General features: G+C 43.4%; 2 protein-coding genes across 6 annotated transcripts; both read right to left on the reverse strand.

Moving 5' to 3' along the window:
• Window positions 1-2,948: 2,948 nt before the first annotated feature.
• On the reverse strand, window positions 2,949-5,300 carry TLR2 (toll like receptor 2). The gene has a single exon (XM_064712255.1). The coding sequence runs from the start codon at window positions 5,298-5,300 to the stop codon at window positions 2,949-2,951; it is 2,352 nt and encodes a 783-aa protein (XP_064568325.1).
• A 4,911-nt stretch (window positions 5,301-10,211) lies between these two features.
• On the reverse strand, window positions 10,212-18,206 carry LOC135446672 (toll-like receptor 2 type-1). Of its 5 annotated transcripts, XM_064710814.1 has the most exons (4): window positions 18,157-18,206; window positions 17,718-17,836; window positions 14,735-14,804; window positions 10,212-12,945 (listed from the first exon to the last, which is right to left on the reverse strand). In XM_064710814.1, exons 3-4 carry the CDS (start codon window positions 14,746-14,748, stop codon window positions 10,560-10,562), a joined length of 2,400 nt encoding a protein of 799 aa, XP_064566884.1. In that variant the 5' UTR covers window positions 14,749-14,804; window positions 17,718-17,836; window positions 18,157-18,206; the 3' UTR covers window positions 10,212-10,559. The 5 variants fall into 5 exon arrangements, with proteins under 5 accessions (XP_064566884.1, XP_064566885.1, XP_064566888.1 ...); XM_064710815.1 differs by lacking the exons at window positions 17,718-17,836; window positions 18,157-18,206 and adding an exon at window positions 17,555-17,681; XM_064710818.1 differs by lacking the exons at window positions 17,718-17,836; window positions 18,157-18,206 and adding an exon at window positions 17,630-17,650.
• Between the last annotated feature and the right edge of the window lie 6,611 nt (window positions 18,207-24,817).

Consider the following 24,817-nt stretch of genomic DNA (forward strand, 5'->3'; position numbering starts at 1 on the left):
AGCAATGTTTAGCTTATTTTCTTGGAGCCTATTTTAACCATAAGATACTTAATTTTAACGTTACCTCTATAAATAAAAAAAAAAAGGAGATTCAATTACTGGGGGTTAAGGAAGTAAATTATGAACACTAAAAAAAAGTAATTTCAAAAATTTAACCCAATACTGTATCTTTGGTTTTGACTAAAAAAAAAATACCAAGATTTACCTATTGTTGCATTTTCTTTCCAGTTTCTTTATGAAGAGATTGTGTGGGAACACCCAAATATTTTATGGACAGCTTCTGGACTGTCTCTGCTATCTGGTGGTTTGGCAGTGAATTGTTACAGGCATCATCCAAGGCATTACTACTCACTGGTAAGTATAGTTCTGGAATAGGATGCAGAATTTAATTTTTGGTGAAAATTAAAAGTGTTGGACATTTACCTGCCTACAATGATATGCATATTCTGTAATTAATTTTAGAAGACTAGAGAAAATGGCAACTGGTGGAATTCTGATGTGCTAGAAACACTTTTGTCTCTTTTTGCATTACAGCGAGGCTCTGAAGCATGCTATGGAAACAGCATGTTTTGGAAGCTTGTGCTAGAAAAAAAAATAGCACATTCCCAGAATGAAGAAATAGATAGCAGAAGTAGCTTCTGAATTCAGATTAAACATGATCAGTATTTTAAGAACCTCTACATCGTTAGTAGAAATCAGAGATAAACTTACTTAACTTAAACATTATATATATATATATATATATAAGAATAAAGAAGATATTTTATTAAGTCATCTATAGGTGAAAAAAGATTTAGATGCTAAAAAAATTATGAGCTTAAAAAAAATAAAGAGCAAATCTTGAATAAATAGAAACAAGGTAGCTTTTTTAGCTTAGATGAAGTAACAAGTTAGTAATTCTTATTTTGTGTTATGCCTACATTAATAAATGCAAAAATGCATGTAAATAAGCTGATAATTTTCATTGTGCTGTCAAAGTTGCCTGCTTGTGGGTGTAGTGGAAGCTGGTGTGTCCTCAGCCTTCCCAATGGCTGGCAAAGAACAGGGATACCTTGCTCCCACTGCCACTTTGGTTGTGCAGAGGAAACTTCCAGTCAGCTCAGTTCCAGTGAGGTGTTTGAACAGGTTTCTGTACCACATTAGATGCCCAAGATCAAAACAGCAATAAAAACACTAACTTGGACATGGCCTCATCACAGTTACAGCCAAATGTTGTAGGTGTTTCCATTTGGAAGCTTTTAAGACCTGCTTCTATATGTGCCTGGAAATGTCCTCAGCTGCTCCCAAGTCCTGAACTGATCCAGAAGTTCATAGTCCTTCTGGCCTATCAGAATCAAGATATTAGGGTTCACCCAGAATTTTCTATGGCTGCAAGAAAAATATCACAGAAACATTACTTTCTTTCTACATCAGCTCTGAAGGATGGGTCTGGTGCCAGTCTTCCATTTGTTCAATTTTTCAATTAGGACTCTAGTCCCAGTAACCTTCTCAGGAAATCACAACTCCACCTGACAGCAAACACAATGCCCTATGTGGGATGTTCTCCACCCACTCTAGTTTTGTGGACTACATCTACGTAGGAAACACCATTTTCATGCCTATGTTGAGGTTCCTGAGCACAGAGAGGAACGTAGTGTTGGGTTCAAGGACAATATTTGTGTTTCCCACACTGTAGCTGACAGCAGCTTAAACTCCACTTGTAAAAGTCGGAAGAGCATTTGAACCCTACTCTGAAGCATCTATTGCAACATATAGTACAATGAAATTAGACACAAATCACCCTCTATAGATGTCTTTCATAAAGGAAATTATAGAAACTAAAAGCTACAACAGACAGAACTGCAGTGAGAAAGCACATTTCTACATTATGCCTTGCAACCACAATATTCAGGAGAACTGGGCATTTAATTTTCTGTGACAATGAAATACAGAGAATCAGTCCTTAGCTTCACTGATTAGGAGAACTAGGACAAAATTATTTGCTGCAAAAACTGACTTTTATAGCATGTGATGAGAAGTGGTTTATAGAAGGATGTAGAAAAACTCTTGGCTAGGCAAGTTCTCTCCTGAAACTTTTGCAAAGATGAAGATGTATAAACTACATAGCTGTATATCTAAACAACTTTTCATCATTAAATATTTAAACGAAACAGCTTTTGCTCATACTGCTGCTTAACGTGTGTAGATAACTACTCTTGTTTAACCTCAAAAGGCAGCTCAGCACCACACATCCACGCTCTCACTCTCCCTACAGTGGAACAGGGGAGAAAATCTGAAGGGTAAAAGTGAGAAAACTTGGGAGTTCAGATTAAGGCAGTCGAACAGGTAAAGTAAAAACTATGTTCACAAGCAAAGCAGAAGAAAGAATTAATTTACTACTTTCCATCAACAGGCAAATGTTTAGCCATTGCCATGAAAGCAGGACTTTTACTTGGGAAGGCAAATATGGTAACCCCAAACAACCTCCCTTAGTCTTTCTTTCCAACAACTTTTAGCGCTGATTATGTTGTCATGGGTCATGACATTATGTATAGGACATTCTTTTGGTCAGCTGGGATCAGCTGTCCTCGCTGTGTACCCCCCCAAATTATGACACACCACCTACCTGCTCCCTGGCAGGATGGCGTGAGAAACAGAAAGTACCTTGATGCTGTGCAAGCACTGTTGAGCAATAACTAAAAAGCCACTGTGTTATGGAGACTGTTTTAGGCACAAATACAAACCACAGCACCACAGAAGGAGCTATGAAGAATGTTAACTCTCTTCCAGCCCAAACCTGTACAACTATTCAGAACAACAGCTTCTAAAAGTAGTTATCTCATAGCAAGTGTTAGAATTTGCAGTAGCCCAGCTTTCTGTTCTTGAGATGCAGATAAGTGATGGAACAAACAGGCAAGTGAAACAAATCCAGAGTAAATTCACTACATATTTATTTCTCATGCCACTGTCTAAGACCTCAGAGCTATTTTCAAATTATACCAAAACACCTGCTGCTGCTCTTCGTTGAGAGGCCACTCCAGGTAGGTCTTTGTGTTCATGATCTTCCGCAGCTTGCAGAACCTCTTGGGAATGGCTTTGCTCTGGATGGGCTCCAGGAGGATGAGAATTGCCGCGTCGTTGTTCTCATCAAAAAGGCGGAAATGCGAGAAGTCCAGCTCGTACTTGCACCACTCGCTCCGCACAAAGTGCTCGGACAGCACAAAGAGCGTTTTGCGGCTCTTCTCAATGGAGTCAATGATGTTGTCCACGATCCACTTCCCCGGCACAAAGTCCCGCTTGTGCAGGCAGAGGCGGAAGGGAGGGCAGGCCTGCTCCAGCTCCCGCACCATGGTGTTCTCCACCCACTCGGAGTCGTTCTCGCTGTAGGAGACAAAGGCGTCGTAGCAGACGTCCTTCGGCGGGGCGCGCTTGGGCTTCCGCTTGGCCTGCAGCCACGCCCACGTCATCCGCAGGTACCACACCACGTGGTACTTGTAGCCGACGGCCACCAGCAGCAGCACGACCAGGAACACCAGGACGCAGATCAACGACACCACCAGGGACCTGTGGCACTCCATCAGGGAGAGGCGCACGGCGCCAACCTGCGCCCCTCTCACCGCCAGCGGAGAGTCACACACGTACCTGTCCGGCCACCCCACCAGCACCTGCGCTAGCCCGGCCTCGTGGTGGACGAAGGAGAGGAACTCACAGGAGCAGATGAAGTTGTTGTCACTGGCATCCAGCAGCTCCATTCTCCTGAAGGACTCAAACTCCTCCTTGGAGAAACTGTTCAGCTTGTTTCTTCTGACGGACAAGGACACCAAGTTTGGAATGCGGGCGGCACCCGGCAGCGTTTTCAGCTGGTTTCTTGTGAGGTACAGCTCCTTCAGAGATAGGAGCTGCAGTCCAAACTCCTTCAGGTTGTTGCCACTGACATCCAACACTTCTAGTGATTGAGGAATGCAGCGTGTTACTTTAGGAATGTGAGTGCTGGACAGGTTTAAATATTTCAGGTGTGTTGGCCATGTACACTCCTCTGGAATCTCACCAAAGTTATTTTGGCTAATGTCTAAAACAATTAGGTTTGCTAGATGAGATAAACTTTTACCTGTCATTTCTAAGTCACTCAGTGAATTCTGACTTAAATTTAGAGTTTGTAGTGACGGCCAAGCACCCTGACAGGCTGAATGTTCTAAACTAAGGTCTCCGATCAAATTTGCACTAAGGTCAAGATATATTAATGACCGAAGATGTTGGGAAATTTTACATGGTACCAAAAAAACTTTGGTGTTTTGAACTGTGACTCTCGTAAAAAGAGATAGTAGACCTTCCACAGCCTGAAGATCTGTAAACAAATAAAATTCTTCTATAGCTAAATTCTTTATTGTGAAAACTCTAAGTGTCTGTGATTTCTTTTCTTGAAATTCCATTTTCCACTGTCCAGTTCCCAAGAGTCTACAGTCTACCAGCTCCAGCTCCACTAATTTTGGCATGTCTTCTAAAATGCTGACAATCTCAGGCACAGTAGCATCTGTTAGTAAAGTCTGTCTAAAAGAAATTTTCTTTGCAAAAGATGAAGACATGACTCTCAATACTTGCATTTCTGCAGCACTTCTGAATGCTATCCCTCTCACTTCCAGCCAAGAGACAGAGTACACAAGGTCCCTAACAATTTCTGAGAAAGTATTAATACTTCTTATATTTATGATCATGTGATTAATCTGCTTAATTGATTTCAAACTTCCCTGCTCATACTGACTGAGATTGCTACCATCAATCCACAGCTTGTGCAGAAACTCAATGCCCTCAAAGTTCCCTTGCCTTATCACGGAGAACTGCGGGTTGCCCAGGTGGAGGGAGCTCAGGTTCCTCAGCCTAGAAAAGGGGGGGCTCTGCCCCAGGTCTCTGTAGGAATTGCCTTGAAGATGGAGGTGCTGGAGTGAAAAAAGGTGCCCAAACCACACAGGGGACAAGTGAGCCAAGCTGTTATTTGATAAGTCCAAGAGCTCCAGTTTTTCCAGGGACTGAAAGGAGTCCTCCTCTATGGAGCTGATTTTGTTGGACTGCAGCAGCAGGGTTCTCAGGTTCACAGCCTGCTTCAGGTCCTGGGATTGGATGTGCTTTATCCTGTTGTGAGCCAGGTTTAACCCTGTGATTTTGGCTGTGAGCCCAGGGGGAATGAATTCCAAGCCCATGGAGGAGCAGTTGCAAAGCTGAGTGGCATCGCATGAAGGACAAGTCTGCTTCAGTGCTTGTTGCTCGGAGAGGCTTGCAGCTAAGGCCATGTAGATGGCCAACACTTGCCAGGTGTGTGCACTCATTATATTGCCTAAAATATGAAACACAATCAGAGCAAATATAAGATGCATAGCTGCATTTTGGATAAATCTAAAATATAAGTTTTACTGTTCTGTCTTGTTGAAGGCACGGTTAGAATATTTGGTTTTAACACAGTTCAGAATTGAAACAGATTCATTTACTACCCTGATCCTCCTCCTGTTTAGTAAGTAGCCTTCATACTTCAATCTCACCTCATGTCTTTTTCTTCTGAATCTGTGAATATTATTTTGTATATCCATTTTTAACCACAGGGAGTCTCCTGTACGTGTTTTAAATCCTGGTTACATCAAGAAGAGTCAGCATCTTACAGTAGATAGTAGCATTCAGGTTTGATACTTACTTCAAGCATATGTCTAATCTCTATTCTGTCAATAGGAAGAAAAGAAATGCATTTGTTTCAGTCCATTTTTATCTTATATGCCTTTTCCTACTCTGATTATAAATGTCTAGTGAGCAGGGAAACAAACACTTGCCTGGATGACTCTCATGTTGCCATCAGTCCGATACTTGCTAATGAAATTTAAGTTTGTAAAACTGACCATTGCTTCCTACTGTCTCAGCTCTTCCTTTTACTGCCACATCCTTCTCCTCTGCTAATGCCTTTTGCTGTTTTGGGAACCTGTGGCAGAGAGGAGATCAGGGCAGGCCACAAGGAAGAGCCAGGGGCTCAGATCCGATCAGCTGACTGGACTAGACAGCTTTTTCCAGCCCCACAGCCTGTTTCTGGTCTTCTGGACTGAAATGATTCAAGAGAAGCCACACGGATGAGGATCCTGTGTTACTCTACTTTCCTCTCACAGTTTTCATAATGATGATTTGACATAGCTATAGCTTTTTTTTTTTTTTACAGAGCTTCCTGCACTATCCAGCTTGTCTTTACTCCCAACAGGATGCCTTTAGCTCCTCTATCCTTCTGAGGAGCTGAAAAAATAATTTTTGAAGCCTAAGAGAGGTCTTTTCCCTTTAAAACCTTTATTGCATATTGAAATATAACCTTTTGTGACAAGGATCAAAAAGCATTTTTAAAATGTCATTTTCCCCAGCGTGCCACAAAACCCACCTACCTCAGTAGGTATCTTATTGAGGGTGGAAAGAGTGAACAATCCCCAAAGAGGCCAATCAGTGAGTTCACAAAATCTTTGTGGGCTCTCTATCAAGTTAATCAAGTTAGATTGGCTCCTTTAGAACTGCTTTCTTCCTCAGTCATCCCACTAGGATTCTGTGCAGAAGATCTACTCTAAATTAATATTCTGATTTGTTTTAAAGTAGCTGACCCACATATACAAGTCAATACAGAGAAATCCCACCCTTCCAGCTGCATTATTTTTAGTCATAACTGCTTAAGATTATCCAAAAGTGGAAAAATTGACTGAGATGGCTTGAGCATATGGGGAGGGGAGGAAAAGTTATGGATAATTTTTTCAGTCACTCCATCTCCTCCCACCTGCAGGACTATAAACATTTTGACCCTTTGTGTTACTTTCCTTTTATCTCTGTCTGGCTCTGATGTAGAGCTTTGGATCTTGAAGAACAAGGTTCTCTTCCCTGTCTTTAGATGCCCACAGCTGATCTGGTCATCCACCATGTCCTCCAAAGTCAATGCAGAGAAAGAACATCTTTTAGGAGCAATTAATATAGTGTGTCCTGGACACCCAGATTAAGATGCAATAACTCCAAGAGTAATTATCCAATTGCCTTAAAATGGAGTATCACAGTTTAGATACCTAGATATTTGATCCTATGAATCCCAAACAAAAAATGGTGGTCTGTAGTTAGACTCATCTTCTGTCCAGATGAGGCTGTTTTGCAGGGCTTTTTGGTCTCCCAAGAGTAACTGGAATAATACAGGGTATAGGCTAAAGGAGTACATCTAGGAGTACTGTGAGTTTAACTAGCAACAGATTTGGGTGGTATATTTTTATAGCTGTCATCAAATACTTACTTTTAAAAAATGAAGCAACCAGGCAACCTGATCAGTCCAAAGCTGTCTATGGGCAGGTTATTTATAGGTGGAAAATTGGCAGCACACAAGGGAACTGGGCAGGTACTGCAAAGGAATTACCAGCAGAGCCTAATGGCTCTCCACCTTACCAGCCTGAAACCATCCAGGTACTGCAGGACTTCAATGCTTTTTGGTGATTCAGGATGCTGACTTTTCAAGTTTTTTGGTAATCTGTAATCTGAACACACACACAGAGGAATCCCATTCCCACCCTCATTCACTTTCAGCCATTCTCATCCCCTTCTGATTCCTGCCTAATGATTCTGCTTGAGACCCTGATTTACAAGGTCATTTCAGGCCTCTGCACAGCCCCATGCAGCCCCAGTCCATGATATCATTGCCCTATGAAGAAATCACTTCTCCCTGTTGGACTGGGAATTAAAAAGCCCAAATGAAACTGAAATGCAACTAAAAATACATAAACTTACACAGATGCCCTTATACCATAAGGTGCTGTGATAAACCAGGCATTCAAAATGTTTCTGAGTTATGGAAAAAGGATCCAAGCCATCAGACATGCTCAAGCTTATTTTCCCTGGCCCACATGAGTAGAAGTATTTGAGGAAATACACATGCATTCTTAAACAGAACCATGACTGACAACAAAATGAGGTTCTATAAACCTCACAAATAGGGAAGGCTAATGTAAGACCTAAAATAAAGCACCAATGGCGTGCAAATTGATTCTAGCTTGGGGAGCACTACCCAGCCACATGTGGGCAGGTAAATTTGAGCAGTGCTATGGAGCCTGCAGAGGGAGAGCCACTGGTTGGTGAAGAGGCCAAACCACCAGCAGACTGGGGAAGGCTGCTGCTCTCCACCTGGCAGTGTGTGGGTTATGCATGTCCCAGTTCCCAGCCCCCAGCGCCGCCCTCACAGCACGTATGCACAGCCACACATGCACACACAGAGCCATGCCTCTGCTTGCTTCCAGCACAGAAGGTGTGCAGCAGGTCACAGTTAGGTGAGCAGGCAGCTGATGTCCTGAGGCCATTGTTCAGTGAGCTCTTTCCTGGTTGAATTCCTGAAACCAAGGCACCCCACCTTCACTCCCAGCCTTCCCTGGGCAGTTGGTATCCACACCCAGGGGAGACAACATACAAATAGGACAAGGCAACCTCCCATAAGGAAACTGTGCAGAAATGCTGCAGTCTGACCCAATTTGCCTCTTCCTCATTTGCTGCTTTCCTCTCTCCTGTTTCCCAGAGGACATTGGTCTCATCAGCATGTCACATCTCTCCAGGAGAACCTTCCTTTGCCTGCCATGCATCCCTGCCAGATGCCTGCGACTGCACCTTCCTGCTCTGCTTTTGCCGGCAGCCAGAAATCCCTCCCCACCCCACACTCCTGCTCAGCAGCCCAGAGCACCCTGGATGCCCCTTGCAGAGGAGGATTGGTGGCAGAGATTAGGTTGCCCCTTCCCAGGGCTCCCTGTTTGCTTCTTGCTCTGGCATTGGAGCTCCACTGTCTTTCCCCACATGTCCAGCCTTCACCTACCTGAAAACTCACCTGTGTGCCAAAAAGATTCCCAGAAATACCACCTGCAGCTCCAGTGCCTGTATGCCAGTTAACTTATGTTGTGTTTTGTCTCTCTCTTGCTGATCATTCTTTGCCCCGCTTCCTCTCACGCCGCTGTTCCGTTTCCACTTCACCTCTCAACCTTGACAATATAAGCAGGGGAATTCCCACCTGGGTGATCTGATTGGCATAAGAGCAGTTACATTATCAGTCCTTTTAAATGTGCCGACACACAAAAGTCCGGGTCTATGGTAAGAGTCTACTGTCTGAAAACTAAGGCTTCTCCCACATCTCTCTTTGACCCTCTCTTTGTAATGACTGGCAAGATTTATTTCCCTTCTTACCTCTAGGCACACATTTCTCCTAATTCATTTTATCAGGGCTCAGTGTTTGCTCTTGGATGATTCACCCATCAACTACCTGAAGTTCAGCCTTGATTAAGCCATGAGCTATATTTCTCCAAGAGAGTTAACAGAAAGATTGCTTCCTAGCAGACTTGGTACCCTTGGAAATGACATTGTAACAGGAAAACAGAACTGAAAGTGGTGTTTGCAGGCTGCACCTACAGAAATTATCTCGTGTAGACACATGTACACATACACAGGGGAGTGTGAATATATACACATTTATAAAAGCACATATACACACATATATACGTGAAGATGTATAAATATAGCAACAGAAAATATACACAAATTTTGCTATTTTTCAAATACTTAGTCAGTCCATACACCAATGCTTTAGTATTTCACCACAAAACAATTGCATGTCTAAAATTTAATCAAGATGTAGACTTTCCTGTACTTAAACTCCAGCAAAACAAGCAATGGGGAACATGAAAATGAGTTGAGTTAGAGAAATCACACCTAACTTTATCTCCTCAGAGACAATTTCAGGTTCCCATAAGAAATTCCAAAACACAAGAAATCCAAGCACTCAGTGTGAGACTGACTACCTTAATGTAAACATCTGTATCTACCTGCTTGTCTAGACTTCGTTTGTAATCAGTGGAAAGCAATATGGTAATTCTAGAAGATACCTCGCACTGAAGTAGAGAGATGAACTGCCTCTTATCCCTGTGATTTTCTTCACCGACTACAAAGGAAGGTAGGTAGAACTGTCAGACTTGCATGGCCCAGTGATTACATAAATATGCTCTGCAAAGTAGAAGAGCAAAACTTAAAACTGAGCCAGTCTGCAACACCATCTAGCCCACACATTAGAAACACAGTCTGACATCCAAAAATAGAAGGCTTCAGCTATTTCTGTGGGTACGTAGAAAGAAAAGTGGTGGTGATCATGAAGAGAAAAACAAGCATACCCAGAAAGAAATGGACACACGGAAATATTGATTAAAGCTCATGGTGTTTAATTTCATTTGAAAATTACAATGGCATTGTTAGAAACCAGTTGGGGAAAGCGGTAACAGGAGTAAAAAGTACAGAAATACCCCACACTCAGCAAAATGTACTTAGAAAAGTATATGGAGTCCAACATGGTTTCCAAATATCAGGGTTATTCGCAGGGACTTTTAAAGATCAGAGCATCAAATCAATGGAAAGGCTAAAACAGGCCTTTTCCAGTGGGTAAAATGACAATTATCTCTACATAAAACAAAGCCAGTTGCAGTTAAAAAGAAAAATAAGAAAGAATTTTAGCAGCAAGAAACAGTGATATACTGCCTTTTGTGGAAATGGGTTGAAATGGGGACTGCTGACTTTTATGGTTTCAAGACTCCTTTCAAATTTTCCCAAAACACCTGCTGCTGTTGTTCACCAGCAGGCCACTCCAGGTAGGTCTTTGTGTTCATGATCTTCCGCAGCTTGCAGAACCTCTTGGGAATGGCTTTGCTCTGGATGGGCTCCAGGAGGATGAGAATCGCCGCGTCGTTGTTCTCATCAAAAAGGCGGAAATGCGAGAAGTCCAGCTCGTACTTGCACCACTCGCTCCGCACAAAGTGCTCGGACAGCACAAAGAGCGTTTTGCGGCTCTTCTCAATGGAGTCAATGATGTTGTCCACGATCCACTTCCCCGGCACAAAGTCCCGCTTGTGCAGGCAGAGGCGGAAGGGAGGGCAGGCCTGCTCCAGCTCCCGCACCATGGTGTTCTCCACCCACTCGGAGTCGTTCTCGCTGTAGGAGACAAAGGCGTCGTAGCAGACGTCCTTCGGCGGGGCGCGCTTGGGCTTCCGCTTGGCCTGCAGCCACGCCCACGTCATCCGCAGGTACCACACCACGTGGTACTTGTAGCCGACGGCCACCAGCAGCAGCACGACCAGGAACACCAGGACGCAGATCAACGACACCACCAGGGACCTGTGGCACTCCATCAGGGAGAGGCGCACGGCGCCAACCTGCGCCCCTCTCACCGCCAGCGGAGAGTCACACACGTACCTGTCCGGCCACCCCACCAGCACCTGCGCTAGCCCGGCCTCGTGGTGGACGAAGGAGAGGAACTCACAGGAGCAGATGAAGTTGTTGTCACTGGCATCCAGCAGCTCCATTCTCCTGAAGGACTCAAACTCCTCCTTGGAGAAACTGTTCAGCTTGTTTCTTCTGACGGACAAGGACACCAAGTTTGGAATGCGGGCGGCACCCGGCAGCGTTTTCAGCTGGTTTCTTGTGAGGTACAGCTCCTTCAGAGATAGGAGCTGCAGTCCAAACTCCTTCAGGTTGTTGCCACTGACATCCAACACTTCTAGTGATTGAGGAATGCAGCGTGTTACTTTAGGAATGTGAGTGCTGGACAGGTTTAAATATTTCAGGTGTGTTGGCCATGTACACTCCCCTGGAATCTCAAGAAAAGTATTTTGGCTAATGTCAAGATTAATCAATTTGGGTAGTCGAGATATATACACTGCAGTCAGCTCCAGAGATTTTAAAGAGTTCTGACTTAAATTTAAAGTTTGCAATGAAGGCCAGGAACCTTCACAGATTGTCTCATTTAAACGATTATTTGCAAGCAAATTTTCATGAAAGTCCAGATACAGAAGTGATGAAAAATTTCTTGCAAGTTCGCATGGTACCATGAAAACATAAGAGCTTGTGATAGTGAGTCTTTTTAGTTTGTTTATTTGTGACTCCATGCCTTTCAGGTCAAAAAACAAATGAAAATTCTGAATCACTGCCTTTATTATCGTTATGGTTTCAACAAAACTTTGTCCACTCCTTGCAATTTCTGCAGTGTTCCAGTTTCCCTTCCCCTCAAGCACACAATTGATTGCCTGTAACTCTTTTAAAGAGGTGATTTTCTTCAGTGACACTATTGTTCGGCTGATAGTTTGATCTGTGAATAAAGCTTCTTTAAATGTGAGTTTCTGCAGCCTAAAAGGACGTCTAGAATTCTGCACCAAGCTTTTTTTTTCAACCGGTAATTCTATTTCTGCCACTTCCAGCCAAGTGACAGAGTACACAAGGTCCCTAACAATTTCTGAGAATATATTACTATTTCTTAGGTTTATGATCATGTGATTAATCTGCTTAATTGATTTCAAACTTCCCTGCTCATACTGACTGAGATTGCTACCATCAATCCACAGCTTGTGCAGAAACTCAATGCCCTCAAAGTTCCCTTGCCTTATCACGGAGAACTGCGGGTTGCCCAGGTGGAGGGAGCTCAGGTTCCTCAGCCTAGAAAAGGGGGGGCTCTGCCCCAGGTCTCTGTAGGAATTGCCTTGAAGATGGAGGTGCTGGAGTGAAAAAAGGTGCCCAAACCACACAGGGGACAAGTGAGCCAAGCTGTTATTTGATAAGTCCAAGAGCTCCAGTTTTTCCAGGGACTGAAAGGAGTCCTCCTCTATGGAGCTGATTTTGTTGGACTGCAGCAGCAGGGTTCTCAGGTTCACAGCCTGCTTCAGGTCCTGGGATTGGATGTGCTTTATCCTGTTGTGAGCCAGGTTTAACCCTGTGATTTTGGCTGTGAGCCCAGGGGGAATGAATTCCAAGCCCATGGAGGAGCAGTTGCAAAGCTGAGTGGCATCGCATGAAGGACAAGTCTGCTTCAGTGCTTGTTGCTCGGAGAGGCTTGCAGCTAAGGCCATGTAGATGGCCAACACTTGCCAGGTGTGTGTAGTTCTTGATTTGTGGTCTGCTTGGATGGACATTTTGCTGTAGGAAACAGAAAAAAGAGACGGTAGGTTCAAATTTTAATTTCAAACAGCAGCTGAAAACTTTTGAAATGCTGCACCACTTTTTTAATAATCTCAGATTAATTTTTTTAAAATGCTATCCTGTGATGTTAGTCTTCCTCTCCTACTTGACCTTCTCAGACCTGCAACCATGGTGTGTTGCTCATCCCTGGAGTACAGCCATATCACTTGTCAAGAGCCATAAAGGACCATTCTTAGTATCCTGCTTTTCTGTGGCTCTCACCTCTTTCACCTCTCACATTATGCTCCCTCTCAGCAAAGAAGTTACAGCTGGATGTTTCAGCTCCAAATAGGGGAAGATGGTTAGATCATCAATGATCTGAATGAGGGAAATGAGTGCACACTCAGTTTGCAGACCACACCAAATTGGGTGGGAGTGTTGATCTGCTGTAGGGTAAGGAGGGTCTACAGAGGGATCTGGATTGGATGGATCCATGGCCTGAGGCCAACTGGATGAAACTCAACAGAATGAAGTACCATGTGCTGCACTTGGGTCACAACAACTCCATGCAGCACTAAATGCTGTGGTCAGAGCGGCTGGGAAGCTGCCCAGCAGAAAAGGATCTGGAGGTACTGGTCAACAGGCAGCTGAATATCCAGTATATGTCCAGGTGGCTAAGAAGGCCAATGGCATCCTGGCCTGGATCAGAAAGAGTGTGACTAACAGGACCACTCCCCATGTACTCGGCACTGGTGAAGTCACGCCTCAAATCCTGTGTTCAGTTCTGGTCCTCTCACTTCAAGGAGGACATTGAGGTACTGGAGCCTGTGCAGAGCAGAGCAATGGAGCTGGGGCAGAGTCTAGACTGTAAGTCTTAAGAGAATCAGCTGTGGGAGATATAGTTGTTTAGCCTGGAGGAAATAGAGGCTCAGAGGGGACTTTATCATTCTCTACAACTGCCTGAAATGAGTCTGTAGTCAGTGGGGGTCAGTGTAGTGAGTGGGGTCAGTCGCTCCTCCCAGGTAACAAGCGATAGGAAAAGAGGAAACGGCTTCAAGTTGCACCAAAGGAAGTTTAGACTGGATATTAGGAAAAAAATCACAGAAAGGGCAGTCAAGGACTGGCGCAGACTGCCCAGGGAAGTGGTGGAGTCACCATCCCTGGAAGTATTTAAAAGACATGCAGACATGGTGCTTTGGGACATAGTTTAGTGGTAGGTTTGGCAGTATTTGGTTAATGGTTTGACTCCATTGTCTTAAGGGCCTTTTTAACCAAAATGTTCTGTGATTCTATGATTACAAACTCTCACAGCCCGTGCAGCATCAGCCTGCCCATTCTGTATGGCTACGTGGCAGGCAGAAGCCCAAACAGAGCCTGCTCTCCCTCTCAGCCCTTCCAGTGGGCTGAGGTTTCCAACAGCACAAACTTTCCTGGAAGAGATCTGAGGGTCCCCTGCATGGAGTCTCACCAGCCTCAGGGCTTCTAAAAGCAGAGCTCTTGCCACACCTTTTGCACACTGTGTAAGCAATTCACATTCTTTACTGGAAAGGCAGAACAACCTGATATGAAATGAAGCCTATCAGACTTTTCTGTAAAACAACACCAGTAATAGATGGGATATAGATGTTACTGTCACCCTATAAACAGTGGATATAATTAGAACAATACTGATTTTAATGTAAAGAAGGGCTGTGTTTCCTGCCACAGGTGCCAAAGAACACTTCACCAAGTTTGAACCACAAACAGTTCCAGTAGTGCAGATGAACACTACCCATAAACCCTGAATAAGCAGGGGTTAAGTACTTACCTTGTGTACTGCATGCTGTGTTTCAGTCTCCTTGTGTGCTGGTCAAGGCATCTGAATGGTCACTTCATACCTGCAAGCACAACAAAAGCTGGAAATTTTTGGCAGGTCTGATGAGGTGATAGTCCCGAAGTGAGAAAATATTTCAGCCTCAAAATATTGTTCTCTTCACACAAAACTTCATGTTCCCAGTTTCCCAGTATCCTTTATCTAGGCAGCCAGTGAATCATAAGAGTTTGCATCTCCTCTCTAGTGGTGGCTCCCCTGAGGAAACCATGGCTTCTGAAGAGCCCAGGATTGTCCAGCATGTATGGCTCACCCTTCAAACTCACTTTCAACCAATTCTACCATTGCTGCTGACTGGGGGCACAAAAAATGAGAAGAGATTGTAGTTGAACTCTCGTCTTTGAAAGATAAAATTTAGTGTCAGTCTCTTCTTTTTGTCAGTCAACTCCCATTGCTGGAAAGGCTGATGCAACCATTTTGCGCAAGTCATTCTTTCACAATCACTTCCTCCACTATTAAGTGCAGAAATAGTTCCCAGGCAGACTGCATTCATCTCCCTGTGTCTCTACTTCTGATACTTTTTGTCTGGTAGGCACTGGGGGTTGTTCACTGCGCTGAGAAACAGAACATCTCAGCTCAACCAACTTATGTAAGTCTGTGAAACATTATCAATATATAGAGTGATGCATGTATTATATTAAGTGTTGGAGTCAAATTGCTTAGTCAAGGAGTGTACTATAGAAACACTCAGCATCCTTTATATCCTAGGACACTACAGTCATGTTGTCAACAGAAAATGAATAACAGGAATGATATTCTCTCTGAAGCAGAAGACACAGTCTGAAGCAAAGTATCTCTCTGTAAACATCAAAGGCAATTTTGAGAGAGGAGGTTTGATGGCCTTCATTTTAACCTGACTGAAGTAATACATGGTTGGTGAAATAGCCAAGCATGCTGTTTGCACAAAGGGGCAGGGAGTCATCCTACCAGCTCTGAAAGGCAAGTCCTTTAAATTCAAACACTAACATGCCTATTGCAGTTACCATTTCTTTTCTGTGTTCAGAAATTGTTACCTTTTCCTGACCTCTTGCACCAAGAAGTACCTGCCTGAGAGCAGACAGATGGACTGATTCTCGCCACTTGTCAGAGGGCCCACAGAAGCATCTGTGTGATCAAAGGTGGCAAAGCGCACAGAGAGCCCAAATGCACCTCATAGCAACCTTCAGTCCCACTGCACTGACATGACCATTGCACATTAGGTTAAGAGAAAAAGAAATTGGAAGACTGAGATACCCTTGTATTTTCTGACTACTACAGAGGGTAGCTGATGAGCATAACATTGAAAAATAGAGGCAAAGATGTGGGGCAAAGAGAAGAAGGGAAATAGTCTTTTAGTGAAAGGATGTCATCAACTTCCCCAAAGCCACCTCTTCCCTCTAGCAGCTGAAATGATTCTTGCTCTTCAACAGGGAAGACTTCAGTTTTCAAAATATTAACTCTGGAAATAAAGAAGGGAAATAAATCTTGCCAGTCATTACAAAGAGAGGGTCAAGTATGTTTAATGAGACATGTTACTGTATATTTTTGTCTTCAAAACTGCACCTCTCCGATACAGTAAAAAAATTTAGTTAATTTGAGAAGAGTTTTGGAGAAGAAGAGCATGTACATGATTCAGTGTGAAATGGGCACTCTCTTCTATCTGTTACAGCTTCATCACCACGCATTTGTGGTGAATTGAGGTATGTACCAGCTATTTTTTCAGAAGAAGACACTTTTTCCTAACATACAGGCTCAGCCACCTCTCATCACAGATGGATCTACACTGGGCCAGCCTTCTGGTTTCTCTCAGAAAAAGAAGTCACTGGTGTGACTACGCCACAGTTCACAAACCAAACAGTCCATTTCAGCAAGCTGCTTAAAATGCCAAGAAATGTCAGGGTGATTGTCAGAGTTTATTGCATTACCCAGACTCAGGGAGGTTTGAGGATGTGCAAAAATGCTCTCCACAAGCTGCTCCACGCACACAAACAAGGTACCAGCCACCTGCCTCCCAGAGCATTACCTTTCAAATTGAGGTGCAGCATGGCTCAAAACTTCTTGAAATCAAAGACTCTAAAGAAGGAGAAAGCTGCTGTCTTTTAAGATGAGAATACTCTTCAACTGCTTTTCCTCCAGAGTAACTGCATGTTTGGCATTGAACAAAGATGCACCTTTTAGGTGCTTTCTCTTCCCTTCCAAGTTTATGCTATAATTAACCTTCCTCTTTAATACTGTTTAAAACAAGTCCCATGCCTCCACCTACACTACGTTTTCCTAAGAGAAGCACATGGTTCTGCAACAAAGCTGTGCCTTTGTAACTGCAGATGTTCCAAGCAGAGACACTGCATGAGCCTTTACCAGCAGTAGATGGGGATAAGATAGAGATGTGGCAATTATGTTTGAAGCTTTCTTGCTTTAAATGTTCCCCTTTATCCAACAGCAGCAAAGGAAGTACCCAAACTGGGCATGATGCCCTCTTTAAGCACTTCCCCTTCCCAGTCTCACACAGAAGGATCCTGCATTCCCCGCCCACTTCCTCTCTTTCCTTTTCTATGTCAGTGTCCACACTGAGAGCTGCCTGTTGCTTTTCTGCTGAGAAAGGACAAGTGAGCAGTGCAGAAGGGACCTAACCCAAGTCCCAGATCCCTGCCTCAAATAAAAAGCAGAAGCAGTAGAAAAGGGAGGGAGGAATGAAACTATTGACCAGCCTGTGATGCAAGCAGAAAGCACACTTTCCAAATCTTTGTAAACAGCACAAAACTGCTTCCTCATACTTACCACTGGAAACCAGGATGTGTCGGTATGTCAGCTTGGCTGCAGCAGTGTCAGGCAGGCTGAACCTGGGATGCTTACCCTAAGTGTCCCCAGAAAGCGACGGCAAGGAAAAGCCAAAAGTCAAATCTGTCCTTGCAGTCTTTGGAGCAGGAGGTATAATACTCACGTAATTGAAAGCAGAATGGCTTGGCATCCTTTCATGGGCCTGGGAATAGATTCTTTGTGTGCACTGCTGGTGCCTGTGCTTTAATCTGTCTTGCAGAGCTTCAGATATTCATCTTCAAGCTACAACAAAAAGGTACACAATAACAAAAAGTAAACCATTTTAATTTTCCTGTGTTCTGTATCAGGCCTATCCTGCCAGCTGCTCAATCCTCTGGTTAGATCTTCAGACTTGAAGTTTAACTGCAAAGGACCCAATTATTTTGGTTTTTCTTCTGGGCAATCCTGCAGTTGTAGCAGAGCATGTTAATGATATAACTGGTTAGTCATTCAGCAGCCAGCCTACAGCACTGCCTGTGCCAAGGAAGCAGAGTTGTGGATTTATTTTTGTCATATCCTTCCTGAAAACTTTCAGTCAGAAAAACACAACATTGATTTTCTACCTTAATTGAGGAGCATCTTGCAGGGAAGTTTGCACGCTAAGACACCAAAAGTTATCTTAATGATATGGAAAGTTTCATTTTTCTAGAGTAGTTGTAACAGCGTGACTCAACAAGAGAAAACATGTAATCTCTGCCAAAATATTTTGGGTGAGTTCTTGACTCCCAAGGAAACTGCTTCAACAGGAAACAGCTTACATGCAAGGCAAAGCTGGACAACACAGTTCCTTTCTTATCTTCCCTTTTAGGTACAGTGAAAAAACTTGTTTCTTACAGAAATATTAGGATATACAGTAAATATATCTTTTCCAGTAATACAGTGGAAAAAAAGGCGAGTTTTGACACCCTGTTCTGAAGACCACTGTGACAAACACACAAAATCCTGTTATCGCCACACATATTTTTTATTCCGAGATAAGAACTCTGAGACAACTCATATGGTACTGGGAGCTCAGAGTTCAACCCAAATGTGCTTGGGCAGGTAGGCTCCCAGCTTGCTGCTGCTGGTGATCCATCCCCTAAAAACAGACATAATCTAGAAATCATATTTTCTGCAATTTTCATAATGTTGATTGGTACAACGTTATCAACGTACAAAGCTGGTTGTTAAATTTTTTTGGAGGTCTTCAGGAAATACTTCTGTGTAGCTTTCTCAAGTACCACTCAGTGTTTTGAACTAACTTTTTTCTTTGCTCTACATCTATCTCACTCTTTGTGTGGTTCAGTTTGCTTTGCTTTATCCTAGGCTGTTAGACCTAGAGGTCATCTAATATGGGCTGTCCAGAATGATGTTTGTACACCTAAGCCATATTTCCAGTTTTTAAAAGAAGAGGTGCCATTCCTGTTCCCAAACAAAGATTTTGCAGGATTTTGGACAGAGCCACAAACACTTATGGCTATGGGCTCCTAAGCTGCAAGCTGCAATACCAGGGAGGCAGGGTTGGGACCAGAGAGGAATGGGATCTCTTTTACTTGCTGTTTGGACAGCTTCTGCTTCATTTCATCTCACCAGGAGAGAAAATACCCTGTCACAGCCCAGCGGGTGCAAGCCATCACTGGCAGGCTGTTGTGAGGAAGTTGGGGTTTAACATCCTGGCACCAGAATTTCCCATCAGGAGGAAAAAAGCTTTGCTCAGCTCCAAGCAAAAGCTCCTTCAAGAGAGGCTGGGCAAAGGGACACGCATGTTGGTGCATTCCAGTGTGGGAAGGTCCAGCAAACCTAGTCTTGCCTCATTCAGAGGAATGCATGGACATATTTTGTGCTTATGCCTAACTAGTGCTAATAGGCTGAAAAAAGTGTTTTCTTTTTCCTGTTTTGTTTTGGGGATTTTGTTTCTTTGAGTATTTTTTAATGGAAGGGAAACATTCCTGGGAATGGGACCAAGTCATTGCAGAACCAGTTTGTTTCCTGTATGGAGGTGGAAAGCACTTTGCTGGGATGCAGAGATACATATTTAACTGCTTGTTATACAATAGAAAAACAATTGTGTTTAACAGTTGGGCAAGAATCTGAGCAGGAAATGAAGCAGATCATTATCATGTACAATAAAAATATCAAGATTTTTGTATTTGTTCCAAAAAAGATAATGCCAGGATGTATTTTGCACAGGTAGTTCAGGCTTTGCATTCAGCTGCTCTCTCCCCCTGTATCTGATACCATGAAATATTTTAGACATGACAGTGGGTTTCAGAAAGAGAAAACTAGGCAATTCCAAATCTTTTTTTCTTAGCTATTCAATACTTCAGAAGTTCTTTCTTCAGTGCATCTGCTTTTCTGGATTTATAGCCTATCAATCAGTATGCCACATTTCTTAGAAACACAAAAATATCTAAGGTACTACTTCCTAGGGTTTTTTTCACTCACTGGAAAAAAAGCATGTTTTGTGAGTCTCTTGCAGGGATTGTTTCTATTGCCTTCTTTTGCAATTGTATAATTTTAAAACAAACTTTTTAGAAGCTTGACTTCAACCGAGTTGTAAACATGCATGAAAACATAATTTTTACTGAAAAAGCCTGATCATAAAAAGATGTCAGTAAGTATTTTAAATGTGTGTGGTTTCTGATAGGGCCACCAGACCATCTTCAAATAATAAGCTAGTTCCAATATTGGGCCATTCTCTGAATTTCTGAATTTGAACATGATTGAAAACAGACTGTCCAAGCTGATTTTCAAGCACACACTTAGCTATTTTAATCATTCCTTCTAAATTATCCTCAGATTGCTTTTCTTGCTCTTCTGTAAGTTTTCTTGACTGTAACAGTACCAGTTTAGTAATGACAGATTCAGAAAAGACCATGTAACTTGTGCCTGTGCTGCCAGATGCCTTTTTGTCTCTATTACACTATCTACAGAAAGAAACACATGCCATGATGATCAACCTCAAAACCAAGGCGTTTTCTACTGCTCTGAAATACCTATATGTACAAACTTTGAGCTGAATGTCTCTCCAACATCCCGAGTAAGTTACGTGGATGTGCCAGGAAGAGCATGGCAGTGCTGTAGCAATGAAAATGAGGGCTGTAGCAATGCCAAAAACACTTGTGAATATCTCAGTAAGTATGGAAAGCATTGTAACTCATGCTTTCAAGTAAATTTCTCTGCATTTCACAGCTTTTGGACAGAAGGGTTGTCAAAGGAAGAAGAATCAGAGAAAATATAGGTAAAAATTCAGCAAATAACAGCCAAATTCCTTCTCCATAGCTGAAACTACATAGCTCCACAGCTAGATCTCCATAGCTCTGAACTGCAGGACCAGAATAAGCTGGTGGAGAGATAGCCACAAGGTAATAGAATTTGTCTACCTTACATCTGCTTTGACATAGGAAAGAACATCAAATTAGATGCACTCTCCTACCTTGTATCAAATCTGATTCCAGTCCTTCAACACATAACTCACTGTGAAGTTTGCACCTGTGGGCACAAGAGGATCTTTGTTTCTTTGGGTCTTTTTATCCAATGTCTGCCCAACAGACTGGCCAACTGGTTTGTTTTCAGCTTGTAACTTACACTAGTGTCAGCATAAATATTCTTTTCTATTTATATAAATTATGTTACATTTACACTTCTTTCATGTGCTATTTTTATGACATCATTTAAAATTAATTTCCTGAATGTTCCATGATTAATAGTGTCAACAAATTTCTCTAAATTCTGTTCTTTGGAGTACTTTATTTCTCTGGGGTTCATTCCTTGAACTCTTTGTTCCCAGCTCACATCTGGGACTGAAAGGCCAGGCAGAACATACTGAGATGTACAACTCTCTGTTGAGCGGCATCTTTCTTGGCGATCTCTCTGGTGCCTCCATGTTTGCCTCTGACAGTGTCCCCTCTGATATTTGCAAGGCCTTCCAGCTGAACAGAATTTTTCAAGAGTCACTAACAAAAATGCAGTAAATAATGGGAGAAGGGATGGATAAAGTAAAGGTTGGCTGGACTCTTCTCCCCTACTGTTCAGTGGTCTCAATTTTTCTGTAAAAAAAAGTATTTCTCATACTTCTCATGATGAAGCACAGCCTGTGAATGAGTTTGGCTTGTTCCCTGTTTCTGCAGGTGGAAAAATCCTGCCTCCTGGCTGGGCAGCCTTTTCTTTTCAGGGGGAACTCAGCAAGGAGCTGGCAGGCTGGTTTTCTGGACAAGAAATCTGTGAGCTCATAACTTCTCACAGAGTAACAGGACAACATTGATACCAGAAACTCAGTCAGGGTGAGTCAGGTCTGCAACTGGATTAAGGGAGAAGGGAACGTTTCCATCCGTTTTGGCTCCTCACGTCGAAACAGTCTGCCATTTGTGAAAGGAGCTGCTTTGTGCTCCCCTCTGCTTTTTACTCCTTGCAGGAAGGCCCCAGATAAATGCCCCATCCCCCAGGAATGCCACCAATCATAAAATAATCCCTCTCCAATTGCTCTCCCAAGCTCTGCTGGCACAATGACGACTGCACACTCTGCCAGAGTTAACAAGCAGGCACATTAATCCCCTCTCTTGCTAGAGAGTCTTTCCAGACCTGCCTCAGCTTTCTGTCAGTTGCTGTGCATGGAGGCAGGTTTGTTCCAGGATGATTCCTTGCAGGCATATTTGCAGGAGAATGCCAAGTGTGCACCTAATCTGAAACAACTGAAGCCCTCGGAGGCATGGGACCAGCTGTGCCGTGCTGCTGGCTCTTTCATTTGCAATTTTTCATTCGTGTGGTTTACTTTGGCTGCTCGTCCTTGGTAAACATTGTACAACACTGAAACCAGGAAATACCCAAAATAAATAAAGAAATGGACAATGATTAATAGACCTTGCTTTGTCTTTCCAAGGATCTGCCTTACTCAGGCCAAATTCTTGCCATCCAAAGAGGAGTAAAACCTCCCTGGGAGCCTATCAGGAGTGAAGGACACCTCTAGCAGGGAAGGAAGGGATGGGAAAGCTGCTGGTCTCATGCAGCCACACTAGGGCTGGCTCAGCAAGCCTTGCAAATCACATGCAGAACAAGAGCCTCACCCAGCTGCCTTGGAGGCATGGGGAAGTGGGAAGCTCACCATGGTGCCTCGGAGCTGGTTTGTCCCAAAAAGCTTGCACTTCCCATTCCACAGTTCAGCCAGGGGTTTTCCTTCCCCTCCAACCTTTGCTTTGCCTATGACTTCTGGTGTGCAAGAAAACAACTTTGTAGATAAAGCCACACCTTTAGCAGTGCAGGTACTTTGCAATCAGATGAACTCTTACTGCATTTTAAAGGGAAAATCAGACAGTGAATGTACTGAGACACTGCAGGGCTGCCTGTCCGGGAGCAGGGCATGCTTGTTCCCTCTCTTCCAGGGGGAAAGATCCTTGTCAGAAGGGCAACAAGATCCTCTAATTCCCTGTCCCCACCAGTGGAAAAGCAGCTAAAAGTTGGGTCCCTACAATAACATACATCCAATCTACCCTATACATTTGCAGGTAGCAGGACAAGGCTGCTCCTGCAACAGCAGGACTGGCTTTGCCTGGCTCTGGGAAGCTGTAACCTTCTGTTCAAGAGGCCTATGGCAGGAGGAAATCACCGAGATAAGCTGTCACCACTGCTCCTTTTCCTGCAAAAAATGCAGGACAATAAGAAAATTCAGGAAAGATACACCATGACTGCTGCAGTTCCATAGCAGAGAGAGGGAATTTTTTTAATGTGCTTCATAAACTTCTGTAAATGCTACTATAGCTGGGACACAGAACAAAAGGAGTCGCTTCTTCTGGACAAGCTTTGTGAAGGAGCCAAGTGATTAGGAACTGGATTAAGCCTTGCAGAAAATGTGGGCAAAGAAGATATGAGTGAACACTTAACCACAGGATACTGTCAGAGATGGATGACATTGTCAGAGCACCAGCTGTGCTGAGACATCCTGAGTATACTCAGAAGCAGACACAGAAATCCTACAGGAATTATGGTATCCAAACTCCAGGGTGTCCAGATACCACTGTCAGTTGAATATGGGACATCCAAAAAGTAAATGCTAAATGCTTTTGTGTCTAAAGAGGCAGCAGGATCTCAAATTTTCACCAAGTCTGTCTCTTGCTTGTGGTAGGACTGTTTTCTAATTCTTAAATCTCTACACAAATGTCAGTAACTGTGACTTGCTGATTCTTCTACAACCTAAGCCTACCCACCAAAAGAGAGCTGACATTCTTTCCTTCTCTTTTTGTTTCAGGAGATACATAAAGTCTAATGGGAAAGATTAAAATCAAAGAAAAAAATCCCTCGTACAGGGTTTTTGCTGTGACATTTTTTGAGGTGACACTGACATTCAGCTTCATATATAGAGCTTCTAGAAACTCAACTCCAGGCTGTTTTGATGGGGAATGCAGGGGAAGGGTACCATTACCAGATCCAGAGATTTCTCAAGTGTTCTTATATTTCCATCTCCACTGCCAAAATTACACTTTTCAATCAAGCTAAGTAAAAGGTTAGACTTTTTAAAAACAACCATTCATGTAACACACAAACCAGGGAAACAAAAGAGAAGCCTATGTCCTGGGCAGGCAAGTTTCAGTAAGGTAAAAGGGGCCAAGAGTCCTGGCACACACAGCAACATTCCCCTCCCCTGGCACAGGGTTTGGCTCTCGGAGCAGGCACCAGAGAGAGACAGACTATAAAGCAGTGTGCAGTGTTTGTAGAAAGCAGAAGCAGCTGTTGTGCAGACCAACTAATCAAAGTCAGCATCTTGCACAAGGGCAAGCATTAGCTCAACTGTAACTCCACACAGTGTGGACTCCAAAAGGTTTATTCCAGCTTGTGACAAATGGCCTCCTCTGCCATCAGAATAAATTGTACAACTGGAAAACAGTTTTCAGAATAAACTGTACAGCTGAGGCTAGTTTTTGGAGTTTGCAGCAGCTGGCACACAGCATTTCCACCTGCTGCTAGGCAGTGCTGCAGTTCCCATGGGTTCAGTCATCTTACTCATCATACACACAACCTAAGAGACTGTGCTGCAGTGCAGAGCCTGCTTGTGCAAATCTGTGTTGGGCATGCCATGTCTGTCTTCTGCCTGTATTTTTCTAGGAATTAATACAGTTACTCATAAGTAAGCAGACTGATCTAAACAGCAGTAGATGCTGACGTACTCAGACACTTAAGGAGACCTGGGAGGCTCCAGAAGCTTCCTACTCCTTCCTCTCAGGAAATGCTTCCTTACCAGGCTCTCTCTCAGAT

Source organism: Zonotrichia leucophrys, chromosome 4 (genome assembly GCF_028769735.1).
Source record: "Zonotrichia leucophrys gambelii isolate GWCS_2022_RI chromosome 4, RI_Zleu_2.0, whole genome shotgun sequence".
NCBI lineage: Eukaryota > Metazoa > Chordata > Aves > Passeriformes > Passerellidae > Zonotrichia > Zonotrichia leucophrys.